The 20,005-nt window shown below is 45.6% G+C and overlaps 1 protein-coding gene across 1 annotated transcript in view; it reads right to left on the reverse strand.

Annotated features, from left to right (window-relative positions):
* Window positions 1-20,005, reverse strand: part of DOCK9 (dedicator of cytokinesis 9) — a 215,185-nt gene that overhangs the window by 142,589 nt on the left and 52,591 nt on the right. The window contains exons 3-8 of the mRNA XM_045283765.1: window positions 19,480-19,569; window positions 15,188-15,270; window positions 13,183-13,252; window positions 11,154-11,249; window positions 10,074-10,208; window positions 1,068-1,242 (exon numbers count right to left, since the gene is read on the reverse strand). Of these exons, the coding sequence (XP_045139700.1) occupies window positions 1,068-1,242; window positions 10,074-10,208; window positions 11,154-11,249; window positions 13,183-13,252; window positions 15,188-15,270; window positions 19,480-19,569 (649 nt within the window). The remainder of the gene's footprint in view (window positions 1-1,067; window positions 1,243-10,073; window positions 10,209-11,153; window positions 11,250-13,182; window positions 13,253-15,187; window positions 15,271-19,479; window positions 19,570-20,005) is intronic.

Below are 20,005 nucleotides of genomic sequence, written 5' to 3' on the forward strand. Positions count from 1 at the left end.
AGGCCACACCCCTCAGGCCTGCTGAAAGTCAGACTTGCCCAGGGCCCACCCCTCAGGCCTGCTGAAAGTCAGACTTGCCCAGGCCACACCCCTCACTGCCAGCAAGTCGATTCTGACTCTGTGATCCTAAAGGCCAGGGTACGAATGTCCCGTGGGTTTCCAAGACTGCAAATGTTTAAGGTAGCAGAAAGCCTCCTCTTCCTCTCGTGGAGTGACTGGTGGTTGCGAACTGCTTAGCTTGTGGTGTGCAGGCCAAGGTGTAACCACTCTGGCACGAGGGCTCCTGCTCCCACCCCTGCCCAACTAAATCAGAATTTTTGGTGGAGCCAAGACAACAGCATATTTTTAAAATCTCCCAGGTCTATCTTGTGTGCAGCCAGGGCTGAGAATCATTTGTCCAAGGATTTGAATTATCACAGGAATGGTCAAAAACATAGCCAGATATCTCCCACCAATTTAACTGGCGGTGCCCACCCAACCTTTGCCTCAGAAATTCTAAAGAGTATTATTAATAAGAGAAGCAATAACTAGAATTACTAAGTGAACTGCTGATTCTATGCCAGGCACTTGAATACAACATCTGGAGATACATGATCAAAAAGCATTTGGTTGGAGTTCCATTTTACAGCTGAGTACACTTGAGGCTCAGAAAATGCAAGTGGCGTGGCCACAGTCACACAACTGAAAATGACGTTGCTGGATCTCACACCCAGGTCTTCCTTTCTGCCTCCAGAGTTATGGTTTCCCCCACTACAGATGAGCAAATTGCCTTCTTCATGCTCCTTTATTACATAAAAATGATGTGCTGAAAACACTTCTGGTACCCAAACATTAGTAAATATCTCATAGCTGTCCCATCTCTCCTGCACATGCTGCACACGCACACATACATGTATGCTACCCACACAAGCACTTATCTACATAAATGTGTGTACACATGTGTATATGTGTATATAGATGTACAGAGATCACATACACAGGTGTCTTCTTCCTGTGCCCACCTAGCCAAGCAAAGGGCACTCTTGGGTGGGTGCATGCCTGGCTAGAGCAGTGCAGCCACGCCATACCTTCATGAGCGTCTCCGTTTCGCTTTTCTTGCATTGCAGCTTCAAAGTTGAGCTGGAGAATCTTGTTTAGAGTGGTGATCCAGTCTTCCATTTCCACTTCACTGTCTGCAGCCAAAAGATAGCTACTCTTGTCCTGCATCTTAAGCTCAAAAGCAAAACGCCGGACTTTGTTGTTCTGAAAGCAGACAATGGTAGAGAGAGGTATTTTTAAAGAACTGGACGAGGCTTCTGTAATTGCTCTCTGTCATTTGCTGGTAGATGCTACCTCACTAGTGTATAAGCAACCCTGAAGGCAACTGGTTAAGTGCTTCACTGCTAACCAAAGACTGGTAGTTCAGACCACCCCAGCCACTCAGCAGGAAAATACACACAGCAAATATACAGCAGTTCACCGACTTCCACACCTACAGGCTAGTGACACTGATAACATCCCTTGAAGTGTGTGTGCAACCTTCTGAAACTATAACTATTACCTTCTTCTTATGATCAGTATCCTTATTCTCAAAACCAGTGTCTTGTCCGTAACAACCAAGCCACTACTATCAAGTGGATTCCCAGTCACAGCAGCCCCATGTAAGGTCTTTACAGGAGCAGACAGCCTCATCTCTTTCCCACTGGCACATAATAAGCTTATGAAAAACATCTGTTGAATGACTAAAACTGCATCTAAGATTGGCCTGTTCCTCTTAACGAAACAGAGTAAGACATTACATTTTTAAAAGTAAATCATTACCTATCAATACGTTTGACTTACTGATCTGGAAGTTTCTAATCATCTAGGAATTCCAAAAGGTATTTGAGCCCTATCTTTACCACCTCCCCTCGGTTCTCTGTGATTGTGAAAGTGTCAGGCTAAAAGCACAAAACAACAGTCCACATGCATTAAATGGTGACAGACGGACATACGCTAGACTGGGGTTTCTCGACCATGGCACTATTAACATTTGGGGCCAGTAATTCTTTGCTGTGGGCTCTGTTCTGGGTCTTCTATGATGATTAGTAACAGTATCTACTAATAATGTTAATAATGCATTATCTACCAGTGGTAACGATTAGAGCATTATCTACTAATGAATATTAGCTATTAAGAATGCTAATAATGCATTATCTACTAATGAGCATTATCAAACCCCAAGATAAGAAGCCTTGGTGGCATAGTGGTTTATGTGCTGGGCTGCTCACCGCAAAGTCAGTTCGAAACCACCAGCTGCTCTGAGGGAGAAAGATGAGGCTCTCTACTCTCATAAAGAGTCAGTCTTGGAAACCCACAAGGGCACTTCTGCCCCGCCCTCTACGGTTGCTATGAGTCGGAGTTCACTCAATGGCAGTGAGTTCGGTTTTGGAAACACGAGTTGCCAGTAGCACCCCCTCCCCAGGTGGGACAACCGCAATGGTTCCATGACATCACCAAAAGCCCCCCACCCAAACCAAACCCACTACCACTACGTGGATTCCAATGCACAGCAGCCCTGTCAGACCGAACAGAACTGTGCCTTAGCGTTTCCAAGACTGTAAATCTAGCAGACAGCTTCATCTCTTTCCTGAAGGAAGGGGGTTGGAATCAGTGACCTTGTGGTTCGCAGCTGAACACTTCATCCATACTGCCACCAGGGGTGTTAAATGTCCCCAAGGGGGCAAATTGCCCCTGGTTGAGAATTATTCCAGTGCAAAGAAGTTCCTCTCTGAGAAAGACGGCACGGAATTCCCTGTATGTTCACACTAAGAGCCGTGCAATCACAAACTCCCAGCAACCTGCTGGCTAGTCCTCCCCAAGTCCACACTGCAGCTCTACGCAGTTGTCCACAGCCCCTAGGGATGCCCTCGGCATATGTCTCAGACACCAGCAGACCTTTCCAGACTGCAGCGCAGTTCTTAGAAATACAGAGGCGAGAACTGCTCTTGGCCACGCTGCGCAAACACAGTGCCCAGCCTGTCTCTGTGGGCTCCGCAAATTGCCATCTTAGAAACCACTGAAATTCAGTGGGAAGCACAAATCTAAGAGTCAAAAGGCTGGAAATGAAATTAATCTTCCCCCCACCTAACTCCTTACAGACTCCTGATTCTTTATAAAGAGAAAGGCCAACAGTGGGGAAAGAACACTCAACCTTGATACCGAGCTATCTCTCTGAGCCTCAGCGTCTTCATCTGCAAAAGAAGTGCAACACCTTTCAAAGGTTTGAAAATACTTGCAGGGTTTAAGATTCTAAATTCTATTTCTTTCAAGTCTGTGCTAAGACATCTTCCTTTAGGCAGGTCCCCAGGCTGACAGTATTAGTAATAAGCTGATTTCTTTTACAATGTCAAAAAGAAATAGGAAACACTTAAATTACATAGTTTGGCACACAATTTATAACACATATGGATGAAAAACGGGATGATTTTAAGCTTAAAGCTGAAGGAAAAGCTTCTCTCTGGAAGCTAGAACCTTACATTTTGAACCACACCCCAGGACTAGATGAGAGTCCTGTTAACTACAGGGCTTCAGTCGACATAAACACGTGCATGCCATGCCAAGCACCTGCATGGAATAAAACTCTCCTAGATAACAGAAAACATTTGTTCCTACTTGAAACGCGAAGTTGCCAAATACCATATTTACTTTTGCCTCCATTTTTTTTTGTGTTGTTTAAATCAATGACAGGAAATTCAACCAAAAAAGGAACTTTACATATTTTCTTCATCTAAGAATATAATTGGAACTTGGATTTGAGAATGTCACAGATGTTATGGACTATCACAGGTCACCCTGGTATTTCTGTCTTTATATTCTTGGTAAACATACTTTGATATAACTCAGTTATCCACAATGGCAGCTCCCAGCCTAGGGTGGAAGCTGCTGGCACGCGCTGAAGAGGAAGTTGTGGACTAGTAGCAGACATATGGGCTAGTATCAGACTTGTGGACGTGATCTGGAATGGGCTGGGGTATTTTCTCAGTACGTAATTACTCTTTGAAATAAAGCACTCTCTTTTAAAAAAAATTTAATCCTTTTATTTGGGGCTTGTACAACTCCTGTCACAATCCATACATACATCCATTGTGCCAAGAACATTTGCACACCTGTTGCCAGCATCATTCTCAAAACATTTGCCTTCTACTTGAGCCCCTGGCATCAGCTCATTTTTTCCCCTCCCTCCCCACCACCCTTCCCTCATGAACCCTTAATAATTTATAAATTATTATTTTGTCATATCTTACACTGTCTGAAGTCACCCTTCACCCACCCCTCCGTTGTCCATGCCCCAGGGAGGAGGCTATATGCAGATCCTTGTAATTGTTTCCCCCCTAAAGCTCTCTCTTATACATATGCGAGTGTCTTTGGATTTGTCAGCCTGGACTAACACACACTTAACTACTGGTGAACAATTTCTGGGAGACAAAAAACCAAACAAAAACCAGTGTCAAAATTCTTTGGCATCTCCATTAAGATCCACTTTAAAGCTCTTTTGATAATTAAAACTAAATAAATAAGTGAGGGGAAGTACACTTGTATTGAGCCCCTGGAGGATCCCTCTGCCCATGGACCGGGATGCAACACGCATTGCAAAGTGGAGGGTTGCAGATGCGGCTGGGTTAAAATTTAGCATTTGATCTTCCTTGTGATCCATTTAAATTTGTCCTAGTCTTTAGTATTCTCTGCTTTCTTTTTGATTGGGGTTTTTATGTTTTACTTTATTATTCTTGTTAGGGTTGTTTGTTTTTTTTTGGTTGTTGTTTTCCAGCGTTTTTCTGTATATGAAATCCAGGAGAGGATAACTCTACAGAGACAGGAACCAGGGGTCCCTTGGGGGTATGGCAGGGGTGGCTGGGGAAAAATAGGGAGCCAATACCCAGGACTACAACAAGAATGAAGAAAATGCTCTAAGCTGATGGCAGTGATGACCGGACTACTCTTCCTTGGTGTGACTGCTGAACTACTGAGTTGTATGATAATGTGAATTATATCCCAATAAATCTGACAGGCGTGGGGGGGGGGGTCTTTGGAGCACAGTCTGTTTTCCTCTGAAACAAGGACCACCACGAATCCAATAAAACCAGTTGCTGAGTGGACGCTGACTCCTGGTCAGTTGATTCTGACACCCAGTCCCTTGCTTGCTCAGTTGTCACAGAGGGCCCTTCTCTGAAAAGCTCCCTCTAGTGAAGACACCAGGAAGCAATGGAAGAGCAACGGCCCAGAGAAAAGGGAGCCTCTCTGACCATGCGGGTCATTCACAGAGGCTCACCTGTCCACGCACCTGACCACACCAGGCTTGCTACCAGCTGGCTCGTACCTCGCTCTTCAACATGAACAAATGGCCAAGAATCCATAAACTTTTGAGAAAGCCTCCACCCAGAATTGGAGAGGCCATTGTTCTTTCCCCATAAAACATGCCCAAGTATATAACGTACACTCACATACTTGACACAGAAGACTAACGTGCTAGGAGATTGTGAGGAGGTGTATAAAGCACACATTATCTGTGTAAAAATACAGTAACAATGTGGGGAGGCCGCTAGAGGAAATAGCAGAACTAAAAAAAAAGTTACTTTACCCCAAGTTTATGTTACTTTCCAAGAAAGAGCTCTTGGAAATGATATAATAGCAGATTTTAGAAATTCAGCAGCAGGATGAGAAGATGCTGAAGAAATTTCTTAGGCCAAGTAGGACAAAAAGAAAAAGAGATGGCTTCTAAAGAATATTGGGGAAAAGCCTAAGAAATCAGATACCTAACTAACAGAAGTTCTATAAAACAAGCAGGGAGAAACAGAAGGGTGAAAATTATCAAATGCAAAATATAAGAAAATTCCCCAGTCTCCAGGACAAGGATTCCCCCAGAGTTTTCAGCACATAAGAAAGTCAAACTGAGAAAAAAAATTCATTGCATCACAAAATTTTGCATATTTTCTATTTGCATGTTATACCTTAACCAAAAGGAGTTCATAAAAAAAAGAAGAAGAAGAAGCAAGAAAAGAAGTCAGAACATTCAACCCTAAAATTCTAGACACTAAAGATACAAAAAATCCTGAGTTTCCAGAGAGGGAAAAGAAAATAGCAAAGACCAGGGAACAGAGAGGCATAAAACTCCTCAAAGCAATTCTGGTACCAGAAGCTCATGAAGTGCCCTCAAAATCCTAAAGTAAGAAAATCTCACCTGGATTTCTACACCCAGTCAAGCAATCGATGAAGTAAAGACACAAGAAGAAAGATACTTGGCAGGTATGCTAGGTCTCAACCATCCTGTGTAATTTTTCTGGAAGATATTGGAAGATGTGCTCGTCCAAGACAAGGAAGTAAACCAAAGAAGAAGGCACGGGGTTCTGGAAACAAGGAATCCCACACAGGGAGGAAGGCAGCAGGAATTTCCAGGGTGGTGGGTGTACAGAGGCTGAGACAGTTAGTGATTATGCCCTGGGCCGCTAACCTACCAAGGCCAGCAGTTCAAAACCCCCAGCTGCTCCACAGGAGAAAGTACTCTCATAGAGTTATAGTCTCAGAAGCCCAGGGACCTTTCTATCCTGTGCTGTGGGGGTCGCTTATGAGCTGGAATCCACTCCCTGGCAGTGAGTTTTGGGGGGTTTGGGGAGGAGAGAAGAACAAGGGAGACAGAGCTAAAATCCGCATTGACCCTTGGAAGAAGTTGTTAAATAATGTGCAGAATAATGAACCAAGCGAATACTTTCATCCTCTAGCAGCAAGGAGGCCAATCCCAGAAAGAATCGTGGGCATGGAGGCACAGGGTTTTCCCCGGGTGGCGGGGGGTGCCTGAGGTGGGTGGGGGTGATGCAGGCAGAGCCTGTTTAGTGCTGCCTTTTAGCACGGTTTGACAGTTTAAACTAGATGCATGAATGACTTCACTGAAAACACAAATTTTAGGTATACATGCCAATGCACGAACAAGCAAACTGGAGGTCCAAGCAGACAGCTGGGTCCCTGACTGTAATGATGGCGCCTTCAACAACACCACCTTCTTATAAACCCGAGCTTCGGGCCAGTGACACCCGCCAGCATTGAGTCATTTTTCAGGGCAAAGGCACCGATAATGGTGACTGTATCTATTGTGGGGAGTTGTCAAGGAGATTGTTCATTAACCACACAGTGCCCTCTTCACGAGGGCTCCGAAGATAAATGCCTGAATGATCTTCATTCCAGAAAACTTGGGCTGGTCTTGACTAATTGGATTGTCCCTAACTTCTGTGCCCTGTGAACTGTGAAACTGAACAGGTCGCCCAGTCAGGGCACAGACAGCCCAATTTGTAGTCTACCCCTAGCACGTGTTAGGTCTTCAAAGCCATGTGGGTTAGGTTATTTTAGCTCAATTCTACTTTGTTTGCCCGATCTCCCTACCCCTTGCTCATCTTCTTCCACTCCCACGTTCAGGTTTTGTGGTTCTCACAGAGTAAGGGTATTCCAGGCTATATGTAGGCTATGTAAGTATATCTCAGAGATGTGCAGGATCAGTCCCAGACCATCACAATAAAGCAGATATCACCATAAATCAAGTCACAGGAATAGGTTGGTTTTCTGATCGCTATAAGAGCTACACTATAAGGAGACCTGGTGGTGTAGTGGTTACACAAGAGCTACACTATAAGGAGACCTGGTAGTATAGTGGTTACACGTTGGGCTGTGATCCACATGGTCTGCAGTTCAAAACCAGCAGCAGCTCCATGGAAGAAAGCCTGGGTTTTCTACTCCCATAAATAATTACTGTCTCAGATACCCTCAGCACTGCTCGATGGCAGTGAGTTTTATACAGTAGAGCTAGTAGTCTATCAAGGGAGCACGAGGGGTAGTCGCTAGGCCAGTGGTTCAAACCCACCAGCTGCTCTGTGGCAGTAAGATGAGGCAAAGATCTGTTTCTGCAAAGATCTACAGCCTCCGAAACACCACGGAGCAGCCCCACTGTTTCAGTGGGTCTCTGAGTCAGAACTGACTCAATGGCAGTGGCTCTGTTCTGTGGCTTATTAAGGGTACAAAAGCATTATGAAAAAAGCTTGAACTCCTGTGAGGGTGACCAATATGTGACCCAGCGACATGACGTGAGCACATGCTGCGTGAAAAGTACAGCCAACAGACTGGCTCCCAGCACAGGGTGCCACGGACCTTCCCTTTGTGAAAATCACAAGATCCACAGGGCATAATACATCGGAGAACCACCAATGAGGTCTGCCTGCACACCAGGAGGTGACATGTCATGCCAGGCGGTGTTCTGAGAGCTGAGGTGGCACAAACAGTGCGCGACTATCAGTCCCCACGTCAGCGGTCTGAACCTAACTAGAGGGACCTTGGAAGAAAGGTCTGGAAACCTGCTTCCAAAAGGTCCCAGCTTTGCAAACCCCACGGGGCATTATTCTACCTCTGCAAACAGGAGGCTGCCATGAGATAGAATCAGCTCCATGCAGCCAACAACTCAACATGCCATGTTCAAGCCTCTTTCATAAGCTACTGCCTTACATCTCCCTGGAGCACACAGGGAAGTGGACGGATGGATGAGACCAGACACTTGCAATCTAAAAGGTATGGCCTGCACAGGGTGAGCCTCCGCTGAACTCCATCGGACAACTGACCAGGGATGTGGATAGCTGGGCCTTTATACACAGTGCATTGGAAAGTGGATGAATGCAGATATAGTTAGGTTAAAATGTATCATATTATCATGTCTATTCCCTTTTCACTCTTTTTTTTCTTCATTTGTTCTAGTTTCTATTATCTTCTGCTTTCACGTAGAGGGAGGTTTTTGTAGGCTTTATTTTGTTTTCATCATTGAGGTTTTTTTGTTAGGGGGATGATTTTTTTTTATATGAAATCAGGACAGGTAAATCTACAGAGACAGTCCACAGATGAATAGTTCCTTAAGGTTCAGGCAGGGGAGGCTGGGAGTGGTGGTGAACTAATAATGATAATACGTACAAGAATGAAGAACATGCTCTAAAGTTGATTGTGGTGATGTCTGAAGACTCTTTCAAACATATTTAAATCAGTGAATTACACAGTATGAGAACGACACATCAATAAAACCTTAAAATATCAAATAAAAGGTAAGGAAGGACATCGCGCTGGTGACAGCCTCTCTCCGGGAAAGGGGGAGATGTGTGGACAGGAGTAAGTTGCCAGGACTTTCAACTCATCTAAGTTTTTACAAAAAGGATACACTCATGTGTTACGGTTACAAGAACGAGAAAGTTGAAGAATAACTACAGCACAACAACACAGCGATAAAAATACCTACTACTGACTGACTATGTACCACAGGTTTCCAACTCAGAGGGCCTGCTGCTGCCTTTTCAGAAAAAAAAATTACTTAGTGCACCCCTAGCCATGAAAACTTTGTACCCTAGCCCATAATCCAGGATAAAGAGCCCGACCCTCCCCAGCCCCCTCCCCTGGAAATATAACTGCATACCGTGTGCCAGCACTGTTCTCAGCACTTGCATTAATTAATTCAACCCTTTCAGTAACTGTATCCACTCCAATCATGATGTTCATCTAGCAGAGAAAGAAACTGACCATACAGGGGTAAACTAACATCATATTTAGGAGGGGGACAGTGGCTGCGCAGGGATTTGAACTCAGTTTGGCTCTAATGCTCTTATCCAACACACTTCACTGCCAGTGGTACCCTTGTAGGATGGTAGTGACAAATGTCATCGCTTAGCAAGAGCTTACTAGATGCTAACCACTATTCTTTTCCTTTTCATACACTAACCCAACCAAACCTCTCAAGCACTCTATCAAGGAGATATTAAGTAATATCTTAAGTAATCCGTGCACGGCCACGCGGCTGGAAGACGGCAGAGCGAGGTTTAAGCACACAAATTCCGGCAGCACTCGAGCAATCCTGCTTACCACAGCGTAACTGCGGCTTCTCAGTGATACTGGCCATTTCTCAGATGACGAAAGACAAGCCTTTGCTCATTTTAAAGTGAGATAATGCAGGCCCCACAACTTTGCACCTGATATTGACCTTTCTGAAGAGGTTGCTTCTATCTGCTTATCCATAAAAGGTTCCCCCTGAGGCGACTTACCTGAACCACACCCATGCAGGAATCCAAAAAGATCGATCCTTTCGGCTCTTTGGAGATCTTTTCATCTTTATAAAAGTTCAAATTATAGGATCCGTCACCCAGTTGAATCAGGTGGAAAAAGCGTCTCTTAAAGGACTGAGGGAAAACACACACACCGTTATTCTTTCCAAAATGAAAAGAATCACCATCAACGTACAACTATACGCACAGACAAAAACAGTCTCCGTTCTCTCCGGGTACCTGGCCGGGCGGGCTCGCCAGCACACCTTATAGTCCAACCGCACGCCATTTCTGGGAAGGCCCTCACTTCCCACCGTGGGCCAGTTGCATGAGCCACAGAACATGAGATTTTACATAACTATCCAATTTGGGACGCAGCAGAGAAGAGAAGGATGGAAACTTTCTAAAATCCCCAGGGTCGCTTATTCCCACAGAAGAGAAACTATTTTCTGCCTCAGGATGCTGAATGATTTTCCAGCCTCGGGATTATGCCCGTCAGCACTTCCACGGATTCAATTTTCATCTCCCAAATCCTCCCCACCGCCTGGCCATCGTCGCCCTTCTCCTGTTCATCCTGCCCGTCCTCTGAGCCCACTTCTCAGCGGAGTGACTTTTCTACTACTAGGACTTTTCTTTTCTTTTTTCTTTTTTAACTCTTTCTCTTTACCATCTTCTTCAAATTTAACCCATTTTCTTCAGTCCTCCAATTTGGCCTCACTAGACCTCATCACAGAACCCCTCCAGAGAAGTTCTTGGGTGTAGTTTGGAAACCAGGCTGCGGGGATGCTCTGTGAGGAAGCAGGCTGGCTCTCTGTTGATCTGTCCAGGTAGGAGAGCCCGGGCAGGGACGGCATGCTCGGGGGCTCTTCAAGCCAGTGGTCAGGGGCTAAGGAGGAGAAGGGAGTGCAGGGCTCGGGTCCCAGGGGGGCACTATCCACAGGGAACCCCTTGCCAGGCAGGCCAGGCCATGTGGTTTGGGTCCCGAGCAGCAGCACCCTCGCTCGCTCGGCGGGAGCAGGTGTCTGGCGGCCTCAGTAAGCAGGTCTGCCGACAGGAAGCAAGGTGGCTGCGGCCCCTTACCCGCATGGTCACGCTGATCGCACTGTTCATGTTGCCTTTGTACAGCCACCCGTGCCTGGTGATGCCACCTTTCTGAGAACCGAGGGAGGCCGCGTCCTAGGAGAGAAGGACAAAGCACCGCCATCAACGTCCCCTCGTCACCTCAGGCTACGGGCTGGGACTTTGGTCCCGAGGCCACCACGTTGGGTCAGGTTGCCCTGTCCTCTGACTGAAGCCGCCTACGAGTCACTCCCAGGTCCACTTGGCAGGGAGAGGGACGGTCCGGTCCGATTTCTGCAACGCCGCCTTGGGAAAAGGCAGACTTCTCGAAGTGTTTGATGAACCACAGAAAGTACATGCCGGGCTCGCTCACCCACGTGGTAAGGGCTTGGCTGGTCTGAGGGAAAAATGTTTTCAAATGACACTCCTCTCTCGTTGCGAGGACAAAGCAAATTCCTGGAAAACGTCCCAGAGCTTAGTTCAGGGAAAGGTGAAAAAAGAAAGGAAGGAAATGTGAAGAACTACAGAAAGCGGAGATAACACGATGGGGCAAAAGGAGGAGGGAGTGGGGTAGAGGGCTGCGGTGGGGGAGCGCATGCAGACAGCAATGGAGAAAGGGAGGGAAGGTAGAAGAGCAAAGACAAGGCAGTTACAGAAGCAAGGACGCATGCCTCTTCAGGTTGGGCCCCAAGGTGTGCGAACAGAGGTGAGCTATAACTATGTGGGCAGATGAACTATGTGCACCCACAAATAAGCCATCTGACACCACACCCTCACCTCCACCGCTTCCACAGACCCTACAGTTACTCCCCAGCACTCCGTGGTCCCTTTCAAGTCCTACCTGGTCTCCACTGTAGCAGGTGCCATGAGAACAACCAGACCAAGCCACTCAGCTTACACGTAAGAATGCCTTCTACTCGTCACCTCGCCTCTGTAAGCAATCTCAGAAAGGCCCCAGACAGGCCTTGCTTTGGGGGACCACGTCACTGTTAATGCTGGAGACTTTATTGGTGTTCCTCTCATTCTGGCAATAGTAGAAATAAGCTTCCTGTCTAGGGTTTTACAGCTATCGTATACCTCCATGTCCACTGTTGCCATTGGTCTTCCTGTTGCTATTAACTATCGCCAAGGGCGCAATCTCTAGTCATTAATTTTGCATGACCACTCAGTCTTCCCAGAATTACTTTATCTAGGAGAATTTGCTACCATGCACACTGCTAAAGTGCATGAATTCCATGGTGCGATGGCTCTGCTGACAATTTTAAAAGTGGGTGCTTAACTCATAATGGGGTACCCGATATTGAAATTGAGAAATACATCGATGGGTAGTATTAATGTTTTATTAGATTTCCCTTGCTCAGTAGACCTACCTCAACGCCCTTTATAAAACTTCTCTAGTTATAATCATTTCACTAGCAGCAGGGGCCCTAGTGGCACAGTGGTTATGTGCTTGGCTGATAACCAAAAGGTTGGCAGTTCAAACCCAGTACCAACTCTATATGGGACAGAAAGGGGGTAGCTTCCCTCCATGAAGACTGAGAGCTTTGGAAACTCTCTGGGGCAGGTCTACTCTGAGTCACAACTGCACGTGGTGTGTTCGGATTCGGGGGGCTTGTGATCCAGGTAAGAGCGTCTGTCCCGGAGCCCTCACTCAGAGCGAGCACTGAAGAAACCTCGGCCATGAAAAATCCACGGCTGCCTGTTTATGCCAAGATATCCTGCTGAAAAACAACCTAAATTTAAGGTTGAAGTAATCTTGATCTATTTTAACAATGTAGCCACATCTGATCCAAGTCTTTGAAATTGTTCTCAGAACAAATAAACAGAACCAAATGAACATGAAATGCTAAGCAGTAAAGTTGAAACATGGACTGTATTTCAATCAATCAAACAACACTTAAAAATAAAAAAACTCTTCACTTGTTTTAAAAAACATTCCAGTTCCTGTCTCAGCTAAAGGTCAGCACGTTTGCATTTATCTTCTAAAGCCTATAAATTATTACTTTTAATCCAAAGGGGAAAGATGAATAATAGTAAACAATCACCACACCTCATCTTTGTCGACTTCCTCATCAACTTCATAGACGTGAGCTGGAAGCTTATCCAACTTGGCCGCTTTGCTGTAAAAAGAAGAAAGAAACCACGTATTATAACTACTTACACGGTGAAGATGCTTTCCTCCGTTCATCAGAGGAACTGGCATTTAATAAACCCAAAGTTGACCCCCCTAGACAAAGAGTGAAAACACTCTACAGCAGCGGTTCTCAACCTGTGGGTCCCGACCCCTTTTGGGGGGGGTGGTGGTGTCAAATGACCCTTTCACAGGGGTCACCCGATTCATAACAGTAGCAAAATTACAATTATGAAGTAGGAACGAACATAATTGTATGGTTGGGGGTCACCACACATGAGGACTGTACAAGAGGGTCGCAGCATTAGGAAGGCTGAGAATCACTGCGGCACATCCCATTGCTTTCCAAGGTGGCTGTGCCTGGACCTAGAACCTTGAGTCGGAGAGCTCCAATGAGCTCTGCGGAAAAGACAGCAAAGCTCCCTGGGAGTTAACCATGGGCCAAGTAAGTTGTGGGACCCAGGGTCTAAGTGACACTGGCAGGACAAAAGCAGCAGGACCGTCATAGTCACAACAGCAGCCAGCGTTTATGTCGTTCTCAACCTGTGGGTCGTGACCCCTTTGGGGGTCGAATGACACTCACACAGGGGTCGCCCGATTCTTAACAGTAGCAAAATGACAGGTATGAAGTAGCAATGAAAATAATTTTACGGTTGGGGGGGTCACCACCACACAAGGAACTGTATGAAAGGGCTGCCGCACGAGGAAGGTTGAGAACCACTGTATTAAACAGTTATGCTGTGGGAGGCACTGTGATGTGTACTTTACATGTGCTATCGTACTTGATCCTCTGGTGGCTGCGGCTACAACTGAGACCATTTAGAACATGAGGAAAGAAGTATACAGAGATCCAGAGAGCAAGAGGTTGGACAGAGTCTGCAAAGTTAACCATTGTTGCAAGCCTCCCTCTCTGGCCCACCACACACTCAGCCCAGTGTATCTCTCAACCAAGGCTACCTCTCAGCCATGAGAGTCCTACAAACAGGACGATCAATGAAGATGGCTCCTTCCAGCCAAATGGGAAGAATTTGGAAATCCTCCACTGAGTGCTGAGTAGATACAGAACAAAAGAGCTAACCATCTGGAGACGAGGAAGCTAGGAGGGAGTATTTTCTACGGAGGTGTCAAAGAAGGCACGTGGGAGGCTGGCTGACCACTCTCAAGGAGGGCGGAACCACGGGCACAAGCAGCGAGGTCCACTGAGGCGCAACCAACACAAAGGAAAACAGGTTAATTGGATCTCCAGTAAAACTGTCATTAGTGGTGTCTCCTTTTTTAATCATTATATGCCTGCTTTCAAACCTCATAACCAATTATACTTAAGTTTTCTAACTTTACCATTTAAGGACGTGCAATTTTATCAAGAGAGCCTCTCCAGGTGAGACCTACCTCTGGTTCACTTGAATCACCACTAACTGATCCAGACATGCTTGCTTTTGGTATATTCTTGAATGACTCAATCTGTCATTCAAGGGGCAAAGGGATTCGCCTGGGGAAACATCTGCGCCTTGATTTCCTTCTTGTTTGTTTGTGTTTTAGATAAAATTTAGTCAGCATAACATGTTTTTTAAAAGTCTCTTCAAAAAAAATTCTTTTTAGGTAACACAGATATCTCACCACAGTTCCAAACACATTTCATTCCCTCTGCTTCTCTCCCTGAAGAAATGTCACCTATTTGTATTTTATCGGTGGGTACCAAGAAAACCTCGATGTATTGTCACCATCTGCTAATGACAGAACACAAGGTCTGATTCCTATAACCAGGAACCCTGTAAACAACAGCAATCCATCGATAGCAAAGCGCCTGGAAATATCTCCTCTAGTTAGACTGCATACGAAGAAGTCACAGACCACCCTACACATTTCAGTACAGAGGATTCTCTGCGTTCAGATGCCCGTGTTGGAAGGTCTGACATTTACTCACTTTGGAAGCTGCCGAAACTCTCCTGAGTAATCTTCATATTTATAATTCACAAGATGCCAGTCAGAGTTATACGTTTTGATGCACTATTAGGGTGGAGAGAGAAAATAAAAAAGAAGGATAAGTGAAAAAAAAAGAAAGAAAATGATTGACACGGTGGCTTTGACAATGGGATTTGAACACAGCAATGATCGTTAGGACGGCATTGGCCAGACGGGGTCTCATCCGGTGCCACCGAGTCCGCGGCATACAACAACAAATACAAATGGGGATGGGGGAGAAATGTGAAACAGAATATTCATCTGCTTCTGTAGTGGATTACACACTGGCCTGCTGAACACAAGGTTGGCAGTTCAAAACCACCAGCTGCTCCCCAAGAGACAAACGAAGCTTTCTACTCCTGTAAAGATGTATAGTCTCAGATACACACAGAGGCAGTCCTACTGTGTCCTGCAGGGCCACTATGAGTCAGAATCGGCTCGATGGCAGTGAGTTTGGTTTGGGGGCTTTGGGGGATGACGTCTGGATAATATTAGAGAAGGTTTGTTGAGGCCCATACACACACACATCAGAACAGTTCTCCGCCACAGCCAGCTACTGTCTGACGTTTCAACACCAGACTCTCGTCACGCTTAGACTTTGATCCACTCTAGCATCCTACTTAATCTGAGCTCACTTTTATAGGAAGGCAGACCTCACCTAACGTGGCCCGCATTTACATAGCGATGTACTGTGTCTGGCTTAAAAGCGCTTTGTTCTTCAGTAATCACACAGCCTGGCTAGAACACGAAAGTGAATGGAATTTGGGCAGCGAAAGACACTTTCATGGTGTTAATGGGACAGAGGTGCCCAGGTGGTGCAGTGTGAGGAGCACGACGCTGCTCTCTGACAGGCAGGCCTGCGGCTTAAACAGCCCAGCCTCTCCACAGAAGGAAGACTTGGCAGTCTGCTCTCCTCAAGATGCACAGCCTCAGAAACCCTACGGGGCAGTCCTACTCCGGCCCACGGGGTTGCTATAAGTCAGGATCGACTCGCCTGCCCGGGGTCACTAATGTGACAACTGTCAGTATTATCAACCGAACGTCCATTCGGCTCTTTTCTAAAGGGGGCTATTTTACCTTCAGTAGTTATCCTTCTTTTCTTAAGCCCCAGAGTGAGTGAGTGTAAGATGAGGAAAGGTTCACACTCTATTTCACGAGGACACTGTGGCTTTTCCATGAACCGAATAAGGATTCTTATTCACGGCACTCACTAGACAGACGCAGTGAAACAATCTCTACACATAAGCACTTCAATGAGCTAGCACAGGGTCTTTCACTCGTGTATCCAGAAGGATCCTTCCTAAGATCCTTCACCAGCTCTTCAAATACAGGAGTCAAGATCAACAGGTAAATGGGATTCGTCTAATAGCACCTTAGTTTAAATGATTCTCTGTACAGTAAGATCTTGACTATCTACATATATGCAGACTTCAGTGTAACAGGAAAAAATAAATCAATACACATGTAGATAAACATACTTTAAGCCTTACCTAATTTATTTGATATTTCCTGTAATTAATGTCATGAACCGATTTTTTCTGCCTCCCTCACCTTATTGCTTATATTGCCAGCCTTTAGTTCAGAGCACAGACCTCAAGGCCTTCTGATGCTAACTTTCCTCCACCCCCAAACTCTGGAAAATACCAGCAACCACAGCAGGGGCTTATGCTGTGCGAGGCCCTGTGCTAAGAACTTTCCTTACAAGGGTGTGAAGGGGAGGCAGTACATGTTTTTACAGTATAATTCCAAAAGGTGAATAAATAGCAGAGAAGGGTTAAAAACAGGGTCAGATATGGGAACTGATTTCCCTCTACTTATTTCCTACCTAGTTACCGATAGCTACAAACATATTTTCTTTTTGCAAAGGCCCTTTTAATGTTCAGAATCCCTGGAGGCTCAGGGGTTAAGCATTACGCTACTAAGCACCAGGTTGGTGGTTTGAACCCATCAGCTGCTCCTAGGAGGGAAGATGAGGCTGTCTACTTGCATAGAGACGTGTGCCCTTGGACATCCAATGGAGCAGTTCTACTCTGCCCTACAGGGTCACTGCGAGTTGAAATGGACTCAAAGCCAGTGGGTATGGTGATCAGTCTGAATTTTTCCAAGCATTGGCCCTTTAGAGCAGACCCCATCACTTTAGATTACGTTTCCAAACCAATGCAATCTCAGGTTTCTCCATGGCTTGCATTGCCCACACTGCCTTGAGGTCCATTAGCACAGCTCAGGGAGGTCAGATGGTGCATCACACTGCTTCTGTGCCCATGGTGGTTTTCCATCATGCTCTACAACTCACTGCTGTGGTATGGTAAGTTGTAGCTCCAAAGTCTCCTGCAGGCCATTAAAACCATTCTTAGCAATAAAATGTACTTGCTCAATTAAAAAATATAGAAGTATCACCTTGTGGGTCATGAATACATTCATCAATGGAGCAGTAGAGGACCCAGATTTTTAGTAGGCAAAATGGGTAGGAAACACAGCTCTAACAGTTGAACATTTAAAACACACACACACGCACACCCCCAGTTAAACAAGTGAAGTGCCCAGGAGCTTTATTCAGTTAATAAGCTATTGTTGACTAGGGGGCAGGCTCCCATAGAAAGACAGAAGGCTCCTGCCCTGGAGGGATGCAGAGGGTCTAGGAGACCATGGGCTCAAACAGAAATCATTACCCAAAGAACGGGGTCTCCAAAGAGACAGGTTGGGACTGCCCCATTCTAGCATTAACCTTTCAACCCGGGGAGGTGCCACAGTTTTTTGCAGTTACTCTGAACGTTTTTTTAACTTGTTTTTTTTAAGTCATGAGGCCAATCTCCCCTGGTCCAGAGGATGGAGAGGAAGTACTATTTCACTCCACCCAAGAGGGAGAATCCCAGGAGGGTTCAGTTATGCCGGTTCCAGATGCAGGAGGATGAATCAGCTATTGCTCAACCTACAATGAACAAACAACTTAACACAGCATGAGCCTTCAGCCCCCGCCTCCCCAAAAAATCAATTGGGAGAATTGAGTATTAATTCTGATGCCTGGTTTTAAAAGATCAGCATTCCCCTCCCACCTCTCCCTGTACAAGGCAACAGTAGTGAATATTTTCAGCTTCGCAGGTGACAATGTTTCTGGAAAAGAAACCTTAAGCAACATGTGAACAAGTGGACTTGGGGTGCTACACTTTGGTTACAAACAGAGCCTGCAGGCCAGACTGTCCATGCGACAAAATTTGCAATCCTCTGCATTAAAATAAACATTTATGACTACATGAAGTTTTCTTGGGCTATTCGGAATTAATTTCACTAAGATACTGGCAGAGAGGGTAAGGCAGGGAATTATCTTGGAGAAGAATGAGAAAAATACACTCCTCAAACAAAAATTAAGGGCATATAAATCTCTTCAAATATCTCAACAGAAATGAAATATTGTTGGTCTTCAGGTACAAAAGCACAGCTTCATTTGAGTGGGCAAATGCATTGTTGGGAGTATTTATCATTTAAATATCTACTTTAAAATGGTGGTTAAGCATCCATTCATTTTCAATAAACACAATCAAAGCTCCTAATTAGTCACTCTATCTAAAAACACCTGGAGGAAAAACAAATGAATTACAAAAGCAAGCAATCTAAATGCGATAATTTCTTAATTTTCTTCCCCCCTCAACGATATAACTATTATTATCTGCATGTTTGTGTAATCAATTATACAATGATAGGGAATGTAGTCAAACTCTTACTATCATCTTGCTGTTCCTAAGAGCCCTGGTGGCATAACGAGCTATGCATTGGGCTGCTAACCTCAAGGTTGGCAGGTCAAATCGACCAGCTGTGCTGAGGGGAAAAGATGAGGCGTTCTGCTCCTGTAAAGAGTTGTAGTCTCAGAAGCCCACGGGGCAGTTCTGCCTGGTCCTATAGGGTTGCTATGGGGCAAAAGCAACTGAAAGGGCAGTGACTTTTATTTGGTTCTAGTTTTGGCATTTCATATACATTCAAATCATCTTAGGAGCCCTGGTGGGGTAGTGGCTATGCATACGGCTGTTATGCACTAGGTCAGCAGTTAGAAACTACCAGCTGACTTGTCAGGCCAAGTTTCCAACTCTGAAAAAGTCGTGTTCTTCTCCTATTGAAATTTCCATCATAAAAATGTCATTCCTTCTTTAACATTTCCTTAAAAGTAATCATTCACATTGAGGGAAAAGGGGCAGGGGTTAGGGAATACAGAAGCATGCCCATAAAATCACATGGAAATTAATACAGGAGAAAAAAATATACCTCCGTGACAAATAAGCTGTGTGCCTCCTGTTCTGCGTTTGCGGGAACCGTGGAGCAGATGTATCGACCCTGTCGTCTGAGAATCGCAGTCTGTGAACGAAAACACAGGCGACGGCCGGGTTAAGTGAAGATCAAACGAGACCAGGTGCAGCGTGCAGAAAGGGCAGCAGCTGGGCCCTACGCCGAGGTCTTTGCTTGTCACTGCCTCGGGTGCCCCACCCACCTGGCCTCCCAATGTCCAGACACCTTGCAGACTAATGGATTTCCTTTGCTTCTCTTGAATGAAAGGGACAGAGAGCCCTTCAGGGACATTTTCCTGCTCCCCTAGGCCAGGATGCGAGACCCCCTATCCTAGTCCCTAACTGCCCTCCCTTCTCCCCAGGGCGTGGGCAGGTCTTACTGTGTTGCCTTTCACACACAGTCTTTTCACTGCCAAATCCTTATGGCCCAAGAACAGGGACCCAGACTCAGGGTCCTCAGTAAATTATGATATGTTGAGTGAATCGATGAATTGCAAATCTCTAGG

Source organism: Echinops telfairi, unplaced genomic scaffold (genome assembly GCF_000313985.2).
Source record: "Echinops telfairi isolate 266 unplaced genomic scaffold, ASM31398v2 ScPeMD7_7467;HRSCAF=8505_0, whole genome shotgun sequence".
Taxonomy (NCBI): Eukaryota; Metazoa; Chordata; class Mammalia; order Afrosoricida; family Tenrecidae; genus Echinops; species Echinops telfairi.